The following is a 19,408-nucleotide window of genomic DNA, read 5'->3' as shown; positions in this document are numbered from 1 at the left end:
CGTAGGTGTCCGTGTGTATGTGTCAGCCCTGTGATTGACTGGCGATCAGTCCAGGGTGTACCCCGCCTCTCGCCCAATGACAGCAGCCCTGAACAGCATAAGCAGTATAGATAATGAATGGATTCTTTAAGTTTAAATCCCAAACATTAGATTGTTTTGGCTTTGTCGTTTGTCGTCATGTCGTTGCAAAAGTTAAGTGTCTTTGAGCTTTGGACTGCTGGTGCGACCAAAGTAAGAATCTGCTGATGCCACCTTGGACTGTAGGACAATGTGATGGGCATGCTTCTCTTTGTTTCTGACACCTTTTCGGCCAAATAGATGATCAATAAATCGAGATACTGTACAGATTAGTTATACGGAAAATTATCATCAGTTGAATACTTCATATTATGAAGTATCTTTTTCACTTCATCACAAGCTTTGGATAAAGCAAGCACGACTGTTTCAGTCTAGCTTGAAGATTTCGGCCTGTGTTTGATTCTCGGTCTCGGCCTCTGTTCTGCATCTTCCACAACGATCTGCTCCGTCTCTTTGTCTTTCTTCTTATTATTTTCTTTCTCTCTGGACCCAACCCAGTCTACTGTGACTTCATTTCTCCACCCAGTTTTTTTTTTTCATTTCTCCACCCTGAATCCATTATGCTGCGATTATTCATTTCATCCGTCTTGACGGACCTGAGATCAGTGCGCGGGCCGGGCCTTGGCAACAAAAAGACATCAGCAACATCATCTTCACACTGTAATTACCAGAATGGGGGGAAATTTCATTTTGATTAGCGAAAAAGCTTTTATACTGAAACTCACATCCATAATTAATCATTAAATCATGGGAGAGTGAGTGAGAGGGATAGATGGGGGAACAAACACAGTGAAAGGAGGATGGAGGGATGTGCGGAGGGATGTAGCAATGGAGAAAAAGGGGAAAGGCATGTAATTATCCGCAGAAGTTCGACATCCCCAGTAAATCCACGGAGCCGTCTGACATGGCTAATTAAAGAAGCAATCAAAGGTCCACCTCCAGAGATTTTGAGAGAAAGACGAGAGAGGAAGAAGGACACGGGCCAGAGAGAGAGAAAGAGGGCCTAATGGGGAGAACGAGAGAGGGGAAAGAAGGAGGAGGGGGGAGACGGGTGTTGTGATCTTTATTGTTTCATATGTCAACCTTCCCTCTCAGATTTGGATGAGGCTCTTAAACACCGTCTGTCCCTCTCCTCTTTTTTCTATTTGCATCAGGCCATCACACTGTGATCACTCCTGACCCTCATCTGCAGAGTGCAAGTAGCTGCCATTTGCAGCATCACGGAAACAACAAAGAGCACTACATTAGTCATATCTGGTTAGTCATTTTAAAAGTTGAAATGATGCATCTTCTGATGTTTTTCTGGGGCACATAATCAGTGATGTAACCAGCAGTCATCAGGTGTTTCGGGCCTTTCAGCATCGGTGCTCTCTCACTGGCAGCCCTGCTGAGGTGGATCAGGCCTCACTCTGTAGCAGCCTCCCACACGTTTGCTCTTTTTATCCAGAGCCAACCAGATGAATCCCCAGCAGCCTCTGTGTTGTGGTGGATGACGCTGGTCGTACGTGCCCCCCCGGGCCGATGAAGCCTTTATACTTACCCCTCTTAATTTAAAAGCCCCCTCAATGTGGGTTGTAGGAATGTAACGATACATCTGGATCATTATATCAATCCAGTATCAGTACTATGTACCATAGTACCATGATCAGTGATCGGCTATCATCGTCATATCACCATCTTTAACATACGCTGGGTAAGGATAAGGCACCATTTATGTTCTGATACCATCTCATATCCAGATCGGCATCTGAATTGAATACATTTGACATCATATTGTGGCAGACTGTACTTTTCAGCAAATATTGTATCGTCCAAAGCAGTGGTTCTCAACTGGCTTCAGGACCCAACCAAATTTCTCAACCAATCAAATGTATTTAATAAAATATGGTGCAGTTTGGACCTGAGACAGCTACCTGACCAGCAGGTAACAGTGCAAGGAAAATATTGCCTCTACAATTCATTCAATCAGCAGCCTTCTCTCCACAGAAATAAACTTAAAGTGTAACATAAATGCAAACACTGTCGGCTCATCACGTTCCAAGAATGTAACTGTAGCTGGGATTACCCAATCAGTGGGTACATGGAGTGTGAATGAACTACACTTCTACTGCACGCAGATCAAAGGAAACCCATGTCCTTCAAAATAAAAGCACAGCATAGACTTTTTTTCAAGCACACATCTGCGACCCACTGAAAACAGCTCCGCGACCCACTTTTGGGTCCGCGACCCACCACTTGAGAACCATGGGTCCAAAGCATTGATATAAAATTGTGTCTTTCTTCTCTTATGAGAAATTTTCTTGCATTTCTTGCATGCTTGAAACTGCATGAATACATGTATTAATTTAAATTTTAGCCTGCATCTTAAAGGGTTTGCTTGTGTTTTATTGGTGCAAATTTTATAACAAAAATAGAAAATGTTTTTTACCATAATGTAAACAAGCTAACGGTCAGAAGAGACCTATAAGCTGCTCAAAGCGTGGATAGATGAAGAGTGAAGGTGTAGTGGAGATGGTTCCCCCTGATGCTGATGTATTTTTCTTCTTGACCTTTCACCTCTCTCTCTCTCCCTCTCTGTCTCTGTCTCTCTCTCTCTCTCTCTCTCTCTCTCTCTCCCTCTCTCTCTCTCTCTCTCTCTCTCTCTCTCTCTGGGGGCGAAGACCTGGGGGACACGAGGTAGATAGAGTTAGTGTGGACCAGATTATACTCACACGGGGTCATCCTCCGTCAGCAGAAAAAGAGCTGAGAGCAGGACACTGACCTGCGTTCCCTCTGACCACTGTGTGTGTGTGTGTGTGTGTGTGTGTGTGTGTGTGTGTGTGCATGTGTGTACTTTTCACCCCCTGAGCCGTTTCCACCTTATTCATTGGACTACTGCATCTTATTGTCCTGAGCTTTGATCGTTTTCATAATGTCGCTGAATGACCATTACTTTTTATTGATACCTGTGTGTTAATTTTCGGTATCAAACATGATACTACTGCAGAGAGAAAATACATCCTTTGATATCCAAGGATAAGTTTTGAGACATCAAGGGTTTGTGACGGTCAATGCATTAGGTCCTTGTTCAATAAGTGGAGTACCTCAGTTTATCAGTGAGTACCTGTCCCTGAACCTCTCTTGTTTAGTGCGTCTGGTAGTGATGTTCTCATTGTGGGATGTAATTTTTCACACAGTTTTTTTATACTTACTTTTACTGAAGTTAAGTTATAATCTCGATTTCCATTTAAATAAATGTCTGTTAAGTCTCTATCTATCGCCGAATGAGGTAACACAATGGTGATTGAGCCCATGGCCCACTGATGAAAGCCTTTGCATTTGCAGTATTACAGACTGGGTGTCTGGTGCGACTTCCGCGGAAAACATCACAAGCAGCGCCCAGTTAGTGACGCGTTTTCCATCACCCAGCAGTGGTTGGTCTGCCAGAGAGGGTAGGCGGAGCTAAGCGGCTGCTTTTCCGGTCTCTGCAAGTGTTGCGAGTAAACAGTAATCTACTATGGCTGAACAAACAAAGAACGGATCGATGACTACAGATACAACTTCAAAAATAAGTGAAAATCAAAGAAAAAGAATTTGACGCTCAGATGAAGCAAACAGTCTAAAAGCAAGGAAAATCAAGAGTTACAACCGGAGCCAACCGTGGACATCACACATGCAACACTGTCTGGATATCTGGGAAGCGTGCTCCTGCAATTACTGTTTATCGCCATAGGTGGCGCCAAATAGAACAAAATTGAGATCTTTGAGATTATAACTTTAAGGATGGACTTTCTCTTTAAGCCCTGGTTAAAATTGAATTGCCTTGCAACCTGATTTAAAAAATATCTCATCTGATTTGGACTTGGCCCGCTCTCTTATCAGATCTCAGCAATTTTTGCCCAGGAATGATGCCCCAATCTGGATTATCAAACAGCACCAATCAGTCCCTTTGCTTCTACTCCCAACACTGCACGGGAATGAGAGACGTTAGAAAACACAGGCCTCACTCATCTCTGTCATGGCAGACTCTGTCTAAAGAAAGTAAAGAGACCATAAGCTTCACAAGAAGCACCACAGAAAACCTTTAACTGCCCACAACACAAGATGCATAATTTCCTGTGCATGCCACAGAGGATTTATGCCAAAGAAGACCTTTGGTGTTGTGAACATTATGTTACGTCATCTGGTGATAAAGAAAAACGCACATTTATTTATGTAAAAGACAGGACAATCTAAAGGATTAATATTGGCCTTCAGAGCCACCGTATCGGTGCATCAGCCCAGAAGGCCCTCTGTCAGTCCGTGCCCTCATTCTCTTCTGTTTATTCGTCCTTGGGGTGTGTTCGGTGCGTCTCCATCTCTCTCTCTGCCCTGTCCACCCGGTGTCAATCTGGCTGCTGTATAATTGGTTGTTTTTTGGTCGGCCGGCCTGTCCTTCCTGGCGTTGATTCATGGCGTTTGTAAAGGTGACAGTAGCGGCTGTCCCTACCAGACAAAGTAGAGCCATCACCAGACGGACCTCGGCTGACCTGCTAGTTTGCACACACACACACACAGTCACACAGAGGCAGACACACACACATTGACGCATAGGAAACACATGCAGGTTTGCCTTAGGCCTAAAAAGGGGACGAGAGGCAGGTTAGGTCATCGTGTACACAGCTCGACCAAAAAAGATCCTAAAATACTCATATAAAGTGAATACGCACATGCAAATATGGAGGGTTGTCTTTTTGGATAATGTAATTTACTTTAAAAGTAAACGATGCCTAAATTAAACGAAGCATAAAAATGAACAAAATCAATCAGGAAATTGTTTTTTATACAAATAATGAAATAAATACACACATAGGAATATTATACATTAAATAAACCCCCCGAAAGACACACACGCCGCCATATTCAGGCCTTCCCCAGTGACCTGGATACACCCAGAACTGACACTTTATCTACTTAGCAGTGTCACCTTCAAAAGCCACACGCACACACCGCCTCGTGTGTAAAAATCCCCCCACAAATAACAGCTGTATGTGTGTCAGGTTTAAGGGTCTCCATCATGCTCTCTTAAAGGCAGCGGCTTCATATCTATAATTGAGGTAATCGTCTGGTAAAAGGATTGTAAAGGGTTTTGTGCTGTAGTTAAGAATTGATCATAAGCTCTGGCTCTTTCATGGTCCTGCCGTTGACCTTGTAATTGATTTGGTGAGCGTGTTTTTTTCCTCCTCTCTTGTGTTATGGTTTGATATAGTATAATTGACTTTCCTGGCTGTAGTGTCGACTCAGGTTGATTTCTTTGTCTCTCAGCTCCCATCGTGTTCGTCTATCCTTGTGAGAACCAATTAGGATCTAGTGTGGGCTACATAAGGGGTACGTTTAGGTTTGGGGAATACATCCAGCTCGCCGTCCTCACAAGTATAACAACTCTAGCATGTAGGTGCATGTTTTCGCTCGCCTGATTACACGTGCATGTGCAAGTGAGCTTACATTCGAGCGAGCTGACCTGTGTTACAGCGGGTGTAATTGATTGTGTGTGCGCTGGTGTCTCGGTGTTAAGGTTAATTTCTCTAACTGCTGGTAAGTGCTGTCTGACCGCTCCCCCGGCGGCCTCTCCGAGCTGAAGTAATGCCACTTAGAGGCCCCGGGCCCCCGCCGCTGTCCTGCGCATTGATCCGCTGATCAATATTTGCATCTGTACCGTACACTAAGCAGGAGGCTCCCGCACTGACCTGATGCTAACATGCAGACTGGTGTAAAGACCACAGTCACACCGCACAAACGGTTTGAAGACTGCGGATCACATAAGGGTCCTTTAGGGGTCCAGAGGAGTCTCAGTTTAGTCTTCATTTCTGTCAATAGGTTCCATTATGATGAAAGTGGAGACAGTTGTCTTCTCATCAGATTTGTTTCTGGTTGAGATCCAACAAGACTGAGTTTACAAAGTGGAGTATTTGAGAATAAACATATAACATAAAGAGCAGCTCCAGTCGTGTTTTACGACATATAAAATGCTCTGCTTGAAATAATCAATTGTGTCTATGTTTTTTTTCTTATAAATACGTTTAATTACCTTGTAAAAATCCTCCCAAGGCATCTCCTCCTTCTCCCTCATAAAAATTACCTAATCTGCATAGGCCCCGCCCACTATGAAAATGTACCACCGCCCCCTCCGTCGCGCCTGTAGCTCAACGTTTTTTCCTTTCGAAAAATTACAGCCGAAAACAAACCACGTCTCTGCCATTTTTTAGCTGCAACTTCGCACATCGCCGAAGTGGTTGCCATAGGTTACATATAATAATATGCATAGCGTCACCCTGTCCATTAACGGGATTGGCTCCTTAGGTTTGTGACGTCTCAAACCTGCCAATCTGAAAACGTGCTGTTCAGCCTGTCCTTGGTACACTGCAGTTTAAAAGCAGACAGGCCCAGCCATGGACATGACAGCTGATGTTGTCCCTGATATGTCTTGTAGCACATGAAGAACACCACATGGAGATGTTTACAAGGTTAAACACTTCACTTTTCCCTGAAGGGGGACTTTAACTTAAACTAGTTGATATTTGATTTATTGCAAAGTCTCAAATGCACCTATAAGATTTAGCTTTTTATTCTAATCGTCGTTGTTTTCCTGTTTCTTTCCATCCCTTTCCCTCCTCTCATTCTCCTGTCTTTTTGCCCACTCTCTCTCTTTGTCTCTGAAGTCTCCCATGTCGACGTGTTCCCTACTAATGCTAATAAAAACTAGGGAGTCATCTGGATTGAGTACAAACGTCTTGACGGATGATTGAATCTGCTGTGAAGAAGTGCTACTCACTTATCTAGTATTTAAAATACCCCTCAAATATATTATGAGCTCTGTGCAATTGTATTATAAGTCACTGTTTTACTTTCTTCATAAGACCTCCCTTAAGACATTTCTGTCATCTGGAAATGAAAATGACATCACCTCCCGTCTCTGCATCCTGTTGTTTTATTCCTCTCAGGGAGCCTCCATCTTGTTTCAGATCACAGCCAATAAAGCAGCCCGCCTCTCTCTCCCCCTCTCTCTCTCATCCTCTCTCGTACTTCCTGTTAAAGGAATCAGTCACTCAGAACACTCAAAACACATATTAAACAGGCATCAGCCTCTCGCCGGGGCCAAATCACGCTGTTCAAATGTTGTTCTTCCACCGGGAGCGCAGGACAACTGAAGAGATGGGATCTGCAACATTAACTTGATTCACGGCTGCGGCGACTGAGTGACACTCCATAAACCTCAGCGGGCCGCCGCTGGGCCCCGCCGACAGCACCCCATGGCTAATGTGAGACACACGAGCGTAGCCTTACCACCCCCACAGCACTCTACACAAACATACACACACACACACATATATATATATAAGTAGGCACATGCAGGGACTGGCATGCAAACATCTACATATAGTGGGACATATTTTGCAGACATTACACCCACATATTGACACAATCATACATGTGGATTCACATTTATACATACATTAACACAAAACTGAGCTTTACCAAACTGAACATACACAAACAGTCAGGAGTTCACACACTTATGTGCCCTCTTTCTCTCCCTACACACACACACACACACACACACAGACATGTTTTATGGTAATGCAGCAGGAAGAGTTATTGTCCTCTCCAGCCGACCTCTCCGCTCGCAGCGTTTTGGCGTAGGCAGTTAGCACGGGCTCTGTGTAAATAGGTAACCTCTGCTGCTCAAAATGCCAACTTCCTCTGGCTGTCTCCGGCAGAGCTGACTCCGTCCACACACTAACTGCTGCGCTTGTCACTTGAGATGCAGCCTAGTATCACTTCTGTTATAGTAGAGTCTGGACTGATATTTATTACGACTTGTAGGCTTTTTTATGTGGCGTCACACTGAATCTGTTGATTGTTTGCCTGTATTCAAATACATAATGGAGAGGAAGATATGCATATAGAGATAAATGACGACAGGCAAAGAGAGAAATACAGCAGGTGGACTTAGAGTTTTTCTCTGTTAGTTACAGTCAAGGAGTTGTGCCTTTTATGTTAAGGTGTAATGTAAAGTGTGGCCTCGATATTGTTCTCCAGAGCACCAAGAATCCCCTCCTCTGATCGCCCTGCGCTCCTTTACACTGAAAGGAAACCGTTCCAGAGTTTAGAGTAAGTGCTCCTCATCTTATGAAAACACACAAAGAAAAAAATATCTTCTGAGTGGGAGAGTAAAAATTATCTTGTCCATCTGAACTTCAAAGACTACAATCTCTCTTGACTTTCCAGATATCAGCGCTTGTTTAGCGACGTGCAGATTTGTAAATTCTGTCATTTCTGAAGCCCATTATGATTCAACAGCAGAGAAACAATGACTCTCTCTCTGTTTCTTTTGCATAAATCAAACAGGTCTTTGTAAAACGAGATCTCAAAATGTTTTTAGTCCAGCGTTGTTTCTTTTTTGGTTCCTCTCCAAAATAAACCTGGCAGGTGTGGACGTGCTTTGGTGTATGTGTGCAGAGGTCATTACAATAAGTAACCTGCAACAAGTTCTCATCTTCTCACTTTCAGGACAATTTTTAAAGATTTATACATCTGTCACACAGATAAGCAATGTCTTCTCATCTGATATTAGGCAACTTCAACAGTGGACAAAATATTATACCCCTCTCCCACCGAAATTTAGCGCGCTGACGCAGGTTTTTCAGACCCGGGAAGACCCGCTTATAGATGCCGATTGTCTCTTTTCCCACTGCCAGTGGGGTGTCCTCCTGTCGGTCTCTTTTCTGCTGCGTCACCGTCTGACGTCACAAACGCGCCGGAAACAGGGTTAATAAACTGTGAAGATGTTACGGTGGTTAGGTCTTTATTGTATCTATCACTCATTCAGTCTGTTCAAATTTGAAATGATGTTTGCGCACTTCTTGGACGGAGACGGGTGGAATTTGTAGCCGAGATGACAAAGAGTCGCAGAAGTTACCGACGGAGCATAGCATCGTGCCGGAAAGGGGGTGGAGCTTAGCGCGTCAACACGGGTTTTGTGTTTGCATCAATGCCGATCAGAACCGAGGCGATAATTACCCGGGTCTACTGCAGACTCATTTGACCTGGGTCTGAATGCCGATTGTAGCCTTTCCCGTTAAGCAAAAAAGCCGTGTGTTAGCGGGTGTTAGCAGGTTTTTTGACCAGTGGGAAAGCAGCTTTACAGTATTTCTTTCAGCCTTGAGCAGACAGGAAGCACCAGTGGCTGCATGTGTTCTAGAAAAAGCCAGATAACACAAGATTTTGAGTACAGTATACATTATGTTACACCTTTAACTTGCTGCTCTTTCATTAAGAACAATAGATGATGCGCTGGTTTAGCTCAGTTAGTAGAGAAAGCGCCCCATGTAGAGAGGCTACAGTCCTCGACGCACTGATCGCAGGCTCGACTCCCGGTCTGATCATTTGGTGCAAGTCAGCCCCCACTCTCTACAGTACTCACCACATTTCCTGTCTCTCTTCAGCTGTCCTTAAGTAAAGGCAAAAGCCCCCCAAAAAATCATCTTAAAAGAATAATAAAAAAGAAGAATAGATGTTTTCATTAACACTTACATCTGCGTTTCTATCTGACCAGGTCTTAACGCTTCAGTCTGATGTTAAACACACATGAAGGTTTCCCTGTAACCTGCAGCACTTCATTTACAAGCTTGTTAAATGTACCTGTATTCCAGTGCATCTGATCAGATTAACAGACTCGCCGTCACCAAAGGACCGTGGGTCTCTGTCTTCTTGTCCAATGAGAGCGAGAGTTGAAGCGAACACATCTCTGTGTCTGTTTACTTTGGAGGCGAACAGAGCATCACTGGGTCAGAGATAGCATAGCTCTGACTTTCTGATCACATTGTCACCTTGTGAGTGCAGGACATTAAATGTCTGGGGGAGATAGGAATATCAATGATTGATGACTTTGTTCCTGTATGTACTGTGAGATCTGTGATCGTGTCGCCACCCTTGGGTTGGAAACCCTCCAAAATGTCAAATTTTCTGAAAGTTCAAAACAGAGAAAAATGTTATTTCCTGAAAAGTTTTGCTTTTGAGGCAAGTTTTTAGTATCTTTCATGAGCCTAAGCTGTTGTACAATCATCAGAAAGTGCAAACTTTCGGTGAAACACTGCAAATTAGAGTCCATATAGTCCTCCCATGACAATTCATCTGCGCTCAGAGGCCGAGGCGTGAACACAGTCCCCTCCTCACTGTCTCAAATCTCTGTTTTCTGCATAGATTAGCCTACAAGTGTCTCAGCCGGGCTCTGTTTAAACAATGGCATTTCTAACACTGTTCCTATCACCTTGGAAACGCCATGGCAACCTGTGATCTGAGAGGGCACGGTGTGGCTCAATTAGCACCGGATGTATCTCGTCGGCCAACCTAATATCTCCCTATTCTGTCTCCTTTCATGCATTAAGCGACACAAACACGTGAAGTGTGACATCACCTTTTATATCAACTCAGCTTTCCTTATAGATTTCTTTCACACTGACGGGTGCAGGTTCAACAGATGTGGGTACTGAGAGAGAATGAAGATGAAATGAACAGCCGTGTGTGGCCATTGTCAAACCTGACTGTGCCTTTTATTGTCTGTGTTTGCGCTCAAAATCATCCCTTCATTCCCTCATGCAACGATATTATTTCCTCATCCTCGCTTTTATAACACAGGCCACCATCAAAGAAAGATTTTACCTGATTTAAGACCTTATCCTTTCTATTTAATGATGGTAAATTCGACATTTTCGACATTTGTGTCTCTGTGTTCCCCAGGTATCGTGTCCAAGTCTTTCGAGTGTCGCCTGAAGGGTCAAGGGGCTGCGTTTGTGGAAGCAGAATTCGTGGACTCCCCCGTGAGCAAGAAGTCCGAGGCGTCCGGCCACGACGAGCCGGTCCAGCAGGTCATCATCATCCAGGGCTACGGCGACGGGGAGGTGGCCATCGACCAGGCCCTGGAGGAGTCGGCCGCTGCCACCCTGCAGACGCTGGCCATGGCCGGCCAGGTTGCGGAGGTGCTCCACATCACAGAAGACGGACAGGTCATCGCCTCGGGCAGGGAGGTGGCATCCGCGGGGGCCCACCTGGCCGGAGGCAGCACCCAGTACGTGGTGCTGGAGTCCGGCGAGGCCAGGGAACGGCTGCAGGCTGTGGCACGAGGAGCAGTCGCAGGACAAAGTCAGATCGTTTCCGAGTCGTCCACGGCTCTGGATGCTCTCCTCAGCGCCGTCAGCGAAATGGGACATCAGGAGGAAATGCAAGGAGAGGCAACCGTCGTTCACGAGGTCATGACCCCTGAGATAGCCGAGGCCGTGCAGAGGGAGGCGCAGCCGGACATGAAGCAGGAGCGGGAGGAGGTGCAGGTCATCCAGGAGGCCGGCCAGGAGGAGATGCAGGAGGTGCTGCAGCTCGCAGCGTCTCAGATGATGAAGGAAGGCCTGACGCAGGTTATTGTAAACGATGAAGGGACGCACTACATCGTGACGGAGCTGGACAACTGCACCTTACAGGTGGAGGGAGGCGTGTACGGAGAGGCTGCGGGAGGTGAGCAGGTGGCGCAGCAGACAGAGGAGCAGGCTGGAGAGGAGATGGTGGTTTATCTGGATGGAGCCCCTCATAATATAGTTCTGGAAGGATAGAGAGGTACATTTGTCGCTTGTTTTATTCTGTTGACGTCTGCGTTAGACCAAATGTTTGTGAGGTAAATCTCTGGCAGTCTTCCTGTTTCACCCCGTGTGATTCCTTTTTTTTTTCACATCACTTCTGGTTTGTTTCTTCCTCTCCTCTCTCGGGCTATGCTAAACTCAGGTTAAACATCATTTATTCAGAGGGACAGTGGAGGAAAGAGGTTTTGGTGCTAAGTGAGCTAACTTGCAATCCTCACAACCGCCAGGACGACGTGAATGCCATGCAACTTCAGGAGATAAATACGTATTTCCTCGTGAAATATATTTTTTAAGAATGCAACTAATATGTTGAAAGTTAAAAAATGAAATCTAATTAGATTTATGGAAGATATGAATTCTTTTCTGTGGTTACAACATGTTTTTCATTCAAATGCTTTTGTTTTCTTTATGATGCATTTGGTAAAGTTTGTTTGTGATATAAGAATGTTGTCCTTTTTTCCAATTCAAGTTCAATGTGTTTTTTTCTTTTTATCCTTGTAGTGATTAGTTTAAGTTTAAGTTTCATGCATTTTCAAATACAGATATTTCAGATGATTTATACGTGAGGAAAACAGAGTTCATAATTTTCATCTTCAACCGACTAAAACATAAAAGCATTTTCATTTTTGACAATAAAGATTGAGCTTGATTTTTAACAACTGTGTCCACATTTATTTGCTGTTGTCAAGCGCACGTTTCACCATCAATACTTTGATTACATGTACAGCACAAGTAGCAATATGGACGTACATGCATCACATGCGTGATGGCTCCCATCATGCTTTACTGATCACTAACACAGTCATTATCATCACCATTATCGTCATCATGATCACCATCATCCTAATCATCATCCTCTCTTCTTTCCCCATCAGGCCCATTCTGCTCATCGCGTACAACGCACTCATCCTTTTTCTTTCCCCGGCAGTATTCAGCACTGGAGGGAGAATCAATATTCATTTAGGCCCCTACACAGGCCTGCTTTCTGATGGAGTGAGTGGGAGAGCAGTATGACGGCTGCGAACACAATGGCCGACCGCTGAAAGTAGAGAGACAAAGCACTCGTACACACTGAGGGCATCAAAAGATCATCCCTTTAGCACACACACGCACACGCGGCGCACGCAGAGCGAGAAGGTGGGCTGAGAGGGAGAGAGAGGGAGAGAGAGAGAGCGGTGGAGGAGTGGGCAGGAAAAGTGAGAGGATTACAGATGGATGTTGAGAGAGGTGAGGCCAGAGAGAAGTGAAAGAGCAGCGAAATCCACAACCACACAGAGAGAAGGGAGCCAGTAATTTCACATAACACCTGTCTGCCTTTCAGCCCGTCTTTGTCTCCTGCTCATGTTGTATCTGTGGACTCGCTCACTCCTTTCATGCTCTTCCCTCTCCTTTCAGCAGTGATAGGCAGGTGCATGAGAGGTCACGCTCTGTGAGTGAGCATCCATACATGCCTGAGAGCGGGGAGCCAAAGTTTGTGAACACTCACGGAGTGGTTCAAAAAAGTAACACTCATATTTAAATGCTTTGTGTTTATTTTTTAACAACATAGTTTTTATTTAGGGTTCATGAAGGGGAACGCAGTTTTTGTGGATGTGTGTGCGTGTGAGTCTGGGACGGGGTTAAATATTATGAGGCCAGAAAATCAGGGGGAGTTTTAACATTTATTTTTTGGGGGCCTTTTTTACTTTTATTGAGAGAGAAAGAGAGAGAGGAAAGTGGATAGGGCCAGAAACATGGGAAGAGAGAGTGGGGCTGACACACGGCTAAGTGCAAAGGGTGGGAGTCAAACCCGAGGCCGCCGCATCAATGACTGTAAGCTCTGATTTAGCCGCTGACCTAAACCAGCGCCTGAGCATAACTGCTTTTGTTCTTTTGTGTCCCGATAAAAGTCTTGCAGCCATTAACATGTGTTTCATGACCCCTGTGTGGGGTTCCTGCCACTTATTCAGGCCCTGTGTCCACTAACTGCATATTTATACCCTGGCAGCGGCTATTTTCTATACAAAACCAATGCAGTTCAGCGTTTTTTAGCGCTCAGCATCCTAAGCGCAACGATGCCCTCAGTGTCAGCGTTTTTTGTCGCTGTGCTCCCTGAGCTCTCCAGTTGAAAATAGTCGAACTTTTGGAACAACGCTGCGCTCAATCAAGAAGGGGCGGGACTTCTGATATCAACTTTGTCAGCAACAATGGCGAAGGAGAAGCTAATCTTGGTGGACATTTATCTCCACCAACCAGACTTGTTTTTTCCAGGGTTCAATCTCCAGCTCCAAAGCTGCTGCTAATGTCAGGACACAATTCAAATGTATCAATCAAATTTAATTTGTATCGAGCCAAATCATAATTCAAGTTATCTCCAGACTCTTTACAGAAAGAGCAGATCTAGAGAGAGAGAGAGACCCTTTTTATTGTTTTTACGTTTCCTTTGAAGAATGACTCGAATAAAAGCAAATAATAAGCTTACAGAGCGATTTATAAACAGACTTGGAGGAAGTGCCACGATACAACTGTTGTATCCTAGCAACAGTAAGCACCAGTGAGAAGCGATAGTGGACACAGGCCCTTAAATAACGACAAACTCTTTAACACTAGTACTGAATTGTGGCCTAAAGTCCAGACATAATCCATCCATCCATTATCTATACCGCTTTTCCTGTTCAGGGTCGCGGGGGGGCTGGAGCCTATCCCAGCTGTCACTGGGCAAGAGGCGGGGTACACCCTGAACTGATCGCCAGTCAATCACGGGGCTGACACACAGACACAGACAACCTTTCACGCTCACACCTACAGGCAATTTAGAGTCACCAATGAACCTATAAGCATGTCTTTGGACTGTTTCCTATGTATCTTTGCCCACCTTTTTTCCTGATGTGGCGGTCAGAAATTGTCCTTTTTTATGATCTCTGACCTCTGATGAAAGCAAAAGTCTAACAACGGAGTGAGTAACCTGATCTCTCCACTATCATCCCCGGTTCCCTGTGTCTGTTGGTGTTTTGCTTCTGAATAGGAATGTCTGTCCGTCTGTCTGCCCCCATGCACGCACATAATTCTACATGCCTGGCGCAGTGATTGTGTACTGTATTGTGTGCATCTCCACCCTCCCCGTGTCTGTCCCTAATCAGCGCTGGATGGCTCATTATTAACTGCAGCAGGCCACTCGTGTGACATGGAAGGGAGAGAAATTAGCAGCTGTCACCCAGTGATGAGTTCATTTCCTGACAGGCCTCTGCTCTGAAGAGTCCTGCTGCAGACGACCAGACGGCTGATGGAAACCTGCTGCTGAAGCTTAATTGAAGAGCCGGAAAAGGGCAGGAGGGGGAGGAGGGGCGGGCGTGTGGATGGAGAGATGAGTGTAGAGATGTGAGAGAAAGGTGGAAGTAACACATTAGAGTATTAAATAATGTTTAGGATGTAACAGTGTAACAAGAAGAGTAGAGGTGCATTCACTCAGGTACTTAAAGTGATAATATGGAAGATTTTCATTTAAATAAATGTTAAGTCACTATCTATCGCCAAATGAGGTAACACAATGGTGATGCCCACTGATGAAAGCCTTTGTATTTGCAGTATTACAGACTGGGTGTCTGTGGCGACTTTTGTGGAAAAAATCACAAGCAGTGGTTGGTCTGCCGGAGAGGGTAGGCGGAGCTAAGCGGCTGCTTTTCCGGTCTCTGCAAGTGTTGCAAGTAAACAGTAATCTACTATGGCTGAACAAACAAAGAAAAGATCGATGACTACAGATACAACTTCAAAAATAAGTGAAAATCCCCAAAAAAAGAAACAAACTCGACGCTCAGATGAAGGCAAACAGTCTAAAAAAGAAAAGCGACCGTCAGCGAGGAAAATCAAGACTTACAACCGGAGCCAACCGTGGACGTCACACATGCAACACTGTCTGGATATCTGGGAAGTGTGCTCCCGCAATTACTGTTTATCGACATAGGTGCCGCCAAAGAGAACGAAACAGATCTTCGAGATTACAACTTTAACATAGGTCCAGTTGTTAATGTACTGCTTTAGTTATTGCAGAAAATATTTTGCATGCAACACATTGTGATGATTTTATGTCATGCATACAGTACATTGAATGCTACTTCCTGTTAAGTGCAACAGAGATAATATTCAAAGTTTATAATATGAAGTTTCTAGTAATGATAGAAATTCCAAAAAGGGATTCTGCAGATTCTACACTTAAAAGCATCTGTCATCAATTTTTACATTATCGACAGCTCACATGATGAAGCCTTCCTGTAAGGGTTCGCTCCGATGTACCCAAACACAATTATACCCAACCCTGCAGATTCCCTCAATTGTATAATGTTTTAAGCATCTCACAGCTAACTGTTGTGGTTTTCAACCCTTTTTGTTTGGTTCACTCTCAACACCCTCAGAGTGTAGCTTTAGTGGAGCTGTTTTAAGTGAAATGCTAAAAATCTACTCTCTGCTACGGTTGCGTTGCTACCTGCTCAGAGCCTCAGAACTATCAGCAGACAGACAAAATTAACAAGTAGCTGGTGAACACAACAGACTAAAGCTGCTAAAGAGACACATTTTATTCAGGAGAAAGCATGGAGCAAACCACAACCTATCAGAAGAGAGAATACTGGATTTAAAGTCATGACCCGGCTTGTGGGCCACAAAGCTACAAAGACTGCCGAGGCCGAGCAAACAAAAACATGGTGCCAGAAACATGGAAAGCGACGATGATAGAGAGAGCCACACGCGGGGAAGGCCAGGGCTTAGATGCACCTAGGGAGACCGGCCAGGTGCACGGAAGCCACGCCTACCAAGAATCTGCAACACAAAAGAAAGAACCAGAAGGAAACACAAAGCATGCCCTGCTGAAGCACGAGACCGTCACAGTCATCAGGTGGCCGGAAACACGACTCAGAAGTTTTCTTTGTCAACTTTTAACGTGATACCAAGTCAGGGTTGTGTTTATCGCTTGTTCCTGCAGACTCACGAGAGGCCAAAAGGTCAGATATTGAGCCATTAAGAACATTTTGTTAACACCACCCACCTGCACACACAGTTGTAGGCTGACCTCCTGCATGTTTTGTTCCTCGAAATATTAATCTATTGATACACAAAATGTAGACATCAGCTGATGTGAATGTAAGTCCCACACAGTATGAGCATCATGTGAGCAGAAAAAACAGCTGTAAAAGCTTCTGTACTAAAACCGAACTAAAACAGGATCTTAACGTTTTACACAGTTTTTATTGCTATTTAAAAGATCTAAATACTCTAACCCTAACCCACGCTGGGCTGGGTGGGAGTGGAGTGTATACACTCGGTATGTTCAGTGACACACACGCACAAATAAATTGCACAGTCACGTGCACCCTCTCATACATAGAAACAGTAACGTGCCCTCTCTCCCAGGGGCAACTCTCATCACTCTCCTGGGGACAACTGAGAGGGACAGGAGAGTGTGCCGGCTCTCTCTCTCTCTCTCTGTTTCCCTGAGTATGATAAATATGGCAATTCTGTTTAGTCGCCATCTATAGAAACATATCAGCCCGGGGATCATTTTCTTAATGTCTCTGCTATTAGTTTTGGCTTCCCTTTGGCAGTATTAGCATGCCTGCTGATACGCTCTGCTTGTGTGTGTGCGCGTGTCCTCGGGGCTGCAGGTACAATTCTATTAAACGCGACTTGTTTGTTTATTTCCTGTCCGTCTCCCCTCTACATGTGCCCTGCTTGCTAGAAGCCTGAAACCTTTCTGTGTACATACATCCATGCTAACATCGATGGGCCACGCACGGCGGCATGTACAGTCACAATCCGATGTTTGTTTTTGTCATTTTTGTTGCTGTAAATCGATCGTTGTTTGAGGCCGAGGTGGAGCGCGGGGGGGGGGAGTGGTTGGGGGAGTCACGGTTCAGTTACGGTTCATCTCTTCCTTGGGAGTTATTATGGGAAAATGGGGAGGAGGGAGGCGGGGTGTGCGGGGAGCCCTGCGTGGCTCCCTTTCTCTTACTTTTCCTATGTGGCTCTGCATTTGTGTCTTTGATCATGTTAATCCCTGCCTAGCGCCCACACCCCCCCCCCCCCCCCCCCGCTCTCCCTGCCATAGACTCACTGCCACACACACCTCAGCGCCTGACAGAAATTGACAGCCCACTCTATCCCACACATGCACACCCCCTCCGAATTCTCCGCTCCTCCATAGAGCTGCTTACCCCCTCCCCAAAAAAAAGCATAAAATAAAACACCAGGCAGGCAGGCTGCTCCATTGACGGTGTGCAGCACTTCATTAAGGAGGAGCAGTGATTGAAAAGGGATCTGATTAGCTCGCTATGATGAGATAGCAACGTTTCAACCTTGAACCAGAAACAACTGTAAGTGCTTTTTAATTAGGCACACAACACTGAGGAATAGCACTTGAAAACATAAAAAAGAGGGAGTGAAAGACAGAGTATGTCTGGCAGAAGGGAGAGTAAATGATGAGGCAAAGAGTGGATCAGTGGGAGGCCTATTCCCTCTGCCCTTACAAGAGCATCACTTTTTCAACAGCGGGCCCATCATGGACGAGGAACTTGAAATTGAATCGAGCTGAAACGCTCTCAGTTTAGATTCTTCTCCATTTAGATTTACAATATTTACAATTATATAGACCTCTTGAGGGTAAGAAAGTGTTCTGCCTTCAATCTGCTCCTGAATTAAACAATTTGACATCCTCAATTTAATATTTCACCGAGTCTGATTCACGTGTGTCGACTGAGAAGTCGGCACGCTACCCTGCGCCAACACGCCACTCTGTTGAAATAGCAGATCTTCACTGTCAGCCTGTGATAACACCTTTCCACGTAGCTGCTGCAGCCATCTGCTGCATGTCAGTCCTGCCGTATAGGGGTTAACTCTGTTGGTATATTCGTTTTAGCAAAACAAACAGCGTGGCAGATGAAGAGAGAAAAATATGGAATGATAGGTTTAACTGATTCAGAAAATCGCTCATGGGCGGTGGAAGTTTCATGTTTTACTTGGCAAAAAGTTTGGTCTCTTCATCAGTAAATACTTCCAGGACGCCAGGAGCAGCTAAGAGAAAGTAACAACATGTGCCAACACTGAAAATACCAGAAAATAATGCGCCAAAATGAAGCAAAGATATTAAAGTGTTCTAATAACACTATAATCTAGTTTTCTTTCTGGTAAATCAATAGTCAACATTGCCACTGACTAATTGTCAAAGTTTGTCCTCCTTTGTTTCAAGTAACTTCCCTCTTTATGCTCATCACCTCCACTCCATTGTAAGCCAAGAGTGTAAGCTAACAGCAGTGATGCACATGGTGCTATTGCATTAACAACACTACACTGTTACAATAAATTGCTTAGGTTCTTTTGGCTTTTGGTTCATAAAATAACAGTGCAAGAATAAGAGTGTAAAGTCCTGCCAGCAGCTTTCTGAGGTTTGGCACACGTTTTGAGCTTAATCATGATCGTCATGCTAACTGGCTAACAATAACAATGCTATCCTGCCTGTTTAGCTGGTTTAATATTTACCTTGTTCACCAACTTATGTTAGCATGTTTGATGGTGAAAAAAAGTTTAGCAAGTTATTGGATTACAAACCAAAGTAATGACGCGTCAGGTCAAAATATAGTGTCAATAAATCACTCAGAGGAGGACCTGCCTGTATGTCCCAAATTTCAGGGCAGTCCATCTGATAGTTGTTGAGTCAT

The 19,408-nt window shown here is 44.7% G+C and overlaps 1 protein-coding gene across 1 annotated transcript in view; it reads left to right on the top strand.

Moving 5' to 3' along the window:
• The window catches only part of znf407 (zinc finger protein 407), a 173,265-nt gene extending 161,172 nt beyond the window's left edge, over window positions 1–12,093 (top strand). The window contains exon 10 of the mRNA XM_069656664.1: window positions 10,837–12,093. Coding sequence (XP_069512765.1) covers window positions 10,837–11,699 — 863 coding nt within the window. The 3' untranslated portion in view covers window positions 11,700–12,093. The remainder of the gene's footprint in view (window positions 1–10,836) is intronic.
• The last annotated feature ends 7,315 nt before the right edge of the window (window positions 12,094–19,408 follow it).

Source organism: Semicossyphus pulcher, unplaced genomic scaffold (assembly GCF_022749685.1).
Source record: "Semicossyphus pulcher isolate SPU_LCO1_2020_fin unplaced genomic scaffold, fSemPul1.0.p SCAF_9, whole genome shotgun sequence".
Classification (NCBI taxonomy): domain Eukaryota; kingdom Metazoa; phylum Chordata; class Actinopteri; order Labriformes; family Labridae; genus Semicossyphus; species Semicossyphus pulcher.
This window is presented reverse-complemented; position numbering and strand designations above follow the sequence as displayed.